The 5,000-nt window shown below is 48.8% G+C and overlaps 1 protein-coding gene across 2 annotated transcripts in view; it reads left to right on the plus strand.

Moving 5' to 3' along the window:
* Nucleotides 1-5,000, plus strand: part of LOC110515631 (multidrug resistance-associated protein 1) — a 66,345-nt gene that overhangs the window by 36,372 nt on the left and 24,973 nt on the right. For both annotated transcript variants that reach the window (XM_036942066.1, XM_036942067.1), the window contains one exon: nucleotides 2,605-2,782. In XM_036942066.1, the coding sequence (XP_036797961.1) occupies nucleotides 2,605-2,782 (178 nt within the window). The remainder of the gene's footprint in view (nucleotides 1-2,604; nucleotides 2,783-5,000) is intronic.

Genomic DNA, 5,000 nt, shown 5'->3' on the forward strand with positions numbered 1-5,000 from the left:
GTGTGTGTGACTGATTTTTGTCTCTGTAGACTCGTGCTGGTGACACTGTGTGTGTCTTCCTTTTATAGGACGTCACACACACGTTATGGGACGTCCTTGCTGGGGGCGGGTCTACTCGTTAGGGGCGGGACTACTCGTTAGGGGCGGGACTACTCATTAGGGGCAGGTCTACTCGTTAGGGGCTGGACTACTCGTTAGGGGCGGGTCTACTCGTTAGGACAGTGACCGTGTCTTCCTTCAGACTCAGTCTAATCAGACCAGACCCAGCTGGTACCTGGTTCCTCTACAGTCAATGAACTAATCAGACCAGACCCAGCTGGTACCTGGTTCCTCTACAGTCAATGAACTAATCAGACCAGACCCAGCTGGTACCTGGTTCCTCTACAGTCAATGAACTAAACAGACCAGACCCAGCTGGTACCTGGTTCCTCTAGGTACCAGAACTAAACAGACCAGACCCAGCTGGTACCTGGTTCCTCTAGGTACCAGAACTAAACAGACTAGACCCAGCTGGTACCTGGTTCCTCTACAGTCAATGAACTAAACAGCTGGTACCTGGTTCCTCTAGGTACCAGAACTAATCAGACAAGCCCCAGCTGGTACCTGGTTCCTCTACAGTCAATGAACTAATCAGACCAGACCCAGCTGGTACCTGGTTCCTCTACAGTCAATGAACCAATCAGACCAAACCCAGCTGGTACCTGGTTCCTCTATAGTCAATGAACTAAACAGACCAGACACAGCTGGTACTTGGTTCCTCTAGGTACCAGAACTAAACAGACCAGACCCAGCTGGTATCTGGTTCATCTACAGTCAATGAACCAATCAGACCAAACCCAGCTGGTACCTGGTTCCTCTAGGTACCACAACTAAACAGACCAAACCCAGCTGGTACCTGGTTCCTCTAGGTACCAGAACTAATCAGACCAGACCCAGCTGGTACCTGGTTCCTCTACAGTCAATGAACTAATCAGACCAGACCCAGCTGGTACCTGGTTCCTCTATAGTCAAAGAACTAAACAGACCAGACACAGCTGGTACTTGGTTCCTCTAGGTACCAGAACTAATCAGACCAGACCCAGCTGGTACCTGGTTCCTCTACAGTCAATGAACTAATCAGACCAGACCCAGCTGGTACCTGGTTCCTCTAGGTACCAGAACTAATCAGACCAGACCCAGCTGGTACCTGGTTCCTCTACAGTCAATGAACTAATCAGACCAAACCCAGCTGGTACCTGGTTCCTCTATAGTCAATGAACTAAACAGACCAGACACAGCTGGTACTTGGTTCCTCTAGGTACCAGAACTAATCAGACCAGACCCAGCTGGTACCTGGTTCCTCTAAAGTCAATGAACTAAACAGACCAGACCCAGCTGGTACCTGGTTCCTCTACAGTCAATGAACTAAACAGACCAGACCCAGCTGGTACCTGGTTCCTCTACAGTCAATGAACTAATCAGACCAGACCCAGCTGGTACCTGGTTCCTCTACAGTCAATGAACTAAACAGACCAGACCCAGCTGGTACCTGGTTAATATTATACAGTCAATGAACTAAACAGACCAGACCCAGCTGGTACCTGGTTCCTCTACAGTCAATGAACTAAGGTAAATGGTAAATGGCCTAAGTGAACTATCTTAATTTATCCACCATCTTTGAAACGGACTCAACCGCACAAATCCCCGGCCGTCCAGTCTTCAGTCAGCTGTTCGTTCAAAATATACTGTATATGTACTGTATATACACTCAGTGTACAAAACATGGTCTTTCCATGACGTGGACTGACCAGATGAATCCAGGTGATCCCATATTGATGTCACCTGTTAAATCCACTTCAATCAGTGTAGATGAAGGGGAGGAGACCTGGTTAAAGATGAAGGGGAGGAGACCTATTTAAAGATGAAGGGGAGGAGACCAGGTTAAAGATGAAGGGGAGGAGACCTGGTTAAAGATGAAGGGGAGGAGACCTGGTTAAAGATGAAGGGGAGGAGACCTGGTTAAAGAGGAAGGGGAGGAGACCTGGTTAAAGAGGAAGGGGAGGAGACCTGGTTAAAGAGGAAGGGGAGGAGACCTGGTTAAAGAGGAAGGGGAGGAGACCTGGTTAAAGAGGAAGGGGAGGAGACCTGGTTAAAGAGGAAGGGGAGGAGACCTGGTTAAAGAGGAAGGGGAGGAGACCTGGTTAAAGATGAAGGGGAGGAGACCTGGTTAAAGATGAAGGGGAGGAGACCTGGTTAAAGAGGAAGGGGAGGAGACCTGGTTAAAGATGAAGGGGAGGAGACCTGGTTAAAGAGGAAGGGGAGGAGACCTGGTTAAAGAGGAAGGGGAGGAGACCTGGTTAAAGAGGAAGGGGAGGAGACCTGGTTAAAGATGAAGGGGAGGAGACCTGGTTAAAGATGAAGGGGAGGAGACCTGGTTAAAGATGAAGGGCAGGAGACCTGGTTAAAGGAGGATTTTTAAGCCTTGAGACAACTGAGACATGGATTGTGTCTGTGTACCATATCTATCTTCAATCTGTCAATTCAACTAAAATCCCTTAATATACTGGATCTATTTAAAAAAGCCCTACTCTGACCCTCTATGTGTGTGTGTCTCTGTCTCCGTAGACTCGGGTCCTGGTGACCCACGGTCTGAGCTTCCTGCCCCAGGCAGATCTGATCCTGGTGATGGTGGAGGGAGAGATCACTGAGAGGGGATCCTACCTGGAGCTGATGGCGCGGGACGGGGCCTTCGCTGAGTTCCTCAGGACTTACGCCAACAAAGAGCAGGAAGATGACGAATCAGGTGACATATGTTATCTTCATCATCATCATCAGCTAGCTAGCGACATCTCTACACTATAACCTCTATAGTCATGTCGTCATCTCTATAACCACTATAGTCATGTCATCATCTCTATAACCACTATAGTCATGTCATCATCTCAGTTTTGTCCTCTATTTGAAAACATGTGGTTCCGTTGTTCCAGTTCATCACCAAGAGAAAGTCCCTCCAGTTTAACACCACCACATTAGCACCGTCTCCCCTGCTTGTTGTCTGTACCAGTTTACCACATTAGCACCGTCTCCCCTGCTTGTTGTCCGTACCAGTTTACCACATTAGCACCGTCTCCCCTGCTTGTTGTCTGTACCAGTTTACCACATTAGCACCGTCTCCCCTGCATGTTGTCCGTACCAGTTTAACACAGTAGCACCGTCTCCCCTGCTTGTTGTCCGTACCAGTTTAACACATTAGCACCGTCTCCCCTGCTTGTTGTCTGTACCAGTTTACCACATTAGTACCGTCTCCCCTGCTTGTTGTCCGTACCAGTTTAACACCACCACATTAGCACCGTCTCCCCTGCTTGTTGTCTGTACCAGTTTACCACATTAGCACCGTCTCCCCTGCTTGTTGTCTGTACCAGTTTAACACATTAGCACCGTCTCCCCTGCTTGTTGTCTGTACCAGTTTAACACATTAGCACCGTCTCCCCTGCTTGTTGTCTGTACCAGTTTAACACATTAGCACCGTCTCCCCTGCTTGTTGTCTGTACCAGTTTAACACATTAGCACTGTCTCCCCTGCTTGTTGTCCGTACCAGTTTAACACCACCACATTAGCACCGTCTCCCCTGCTTGTTGTCCGTACCAGTTTAACACCACCACATTAGCACTGTCTCCCCTGCTTGTTGTCTGTACCAGTTTACCACATTAGCACCGTCTCCCCTGCTTGTTGTCTGTACCAGTTTAACACATTAGCACCGTCTCCCCTGCTTGTTGTCTGTACCAGTTTAACACATTAGCACCGTCTCCCCTGCTTGTTGTCTGTACCAGTTTAACACATTAGCACCGTCTCCCCTGCTTGTTGTCCGTACCAGTTTAACACCACCACATTAGCACCGTCTCCCCTGCTTGTTGTCTGTACCAGTTTACCACATTAGCACCGTCTCCCCTGCTTGTTGTCTGTACCAGTTTAACACATTAGCACCGTCTCCCCTGCTTGTTGTCTGTACCAGTTTAACACATTAGCACCGTCTCCCCTGCTTGTTGTCTGTACCAGTTTAACACATTAGCACCGTCTCCCCTGCTTGTTGTCTGTACCAGTTTACCACATTAGCACCGTCTCCCCTGCTTGTTGTCTGTACCAGTTTAACACATTAGCACCGTCTCCCCTGCTTGTTGTCTGTACCAGTTTACCACATTAGCACCGTCTCCCCTGCTTGTTGTCTGTACCAGTTTAACACATTAGCACCGTCTCCCCTGCTTGTTGTCCGTACCAGTTTAACACATTAGCACCGTCTCCCCTGCTTGTTGTCTGTACCAGTTTAACACCACATTAGCACCGTCTCCCCTGCTTGTTGTCCGTACCAGTTTAACACCACCACATTAGCACCTTCTCCCCTGCTTGTTGTCTGTACCAGTTTAACACATTAGCACCGTCTCCCCTGCTTGTTGTCTGTACCAGTTTAACACATTAGCACCGTCTCCCCTGCTTGTTGTCTGTACCAGTTCAACACCACCACATTAGCACCGTCTCCCCTGCTTGTTGTCTGTACCAGTTTACCACATTAGCACCGTCTCCCCTGCTTGTTGTCTGTACCAGTTTAACACATTAGCACCGTCTCCCCTGCTTGTTGTCTGTACCAGTTTAACACATTAGCACCGTCTCCCCTGCTTGTTGTCTGTACCAGTTTAACACATTAGCACCGTCTCCCCTGCTTGTTGTCTGTACCAGTTTAACACCACCACATTAGCACCGTCTCCCCTGCTTGTTGTCTGTACCAGTTTACCACATTAGCACCGTCTCCCCTGCTTGTTGTCTGTACCAGTTTAACACATTAGCACCGTCTCCCCTGCTTGTTGTCCGTACCAGTTTAACACAGTAGCACCGTCTCCCCTGCTTGTTGTCCGTACCAGTTTAACACAGTAGCACCGTCTCCCCTGCTTGTTGTCCGTACCAGTTTAACACAGTAGCACCGTCTCCCCTGCTTGTTGTCTGTACCAGTTTACCACATTAGCACCGTC

Source organism: Oncorhynchus mykiss, chromosome 13 (assembly GCF_013265735.2).
Source record: "Oncorhynchus mykiss isolate Arlee chromosome 13, USDA_OmykA_1.1, whole genome shotgun sequence".
Lineage (NCBI taxonomy): Eukaryota > Metazoa > Chordata > Actinopteri > Salmoniformes > Salmonidae > Oncorhynchus > Oncorhynchus mykiss.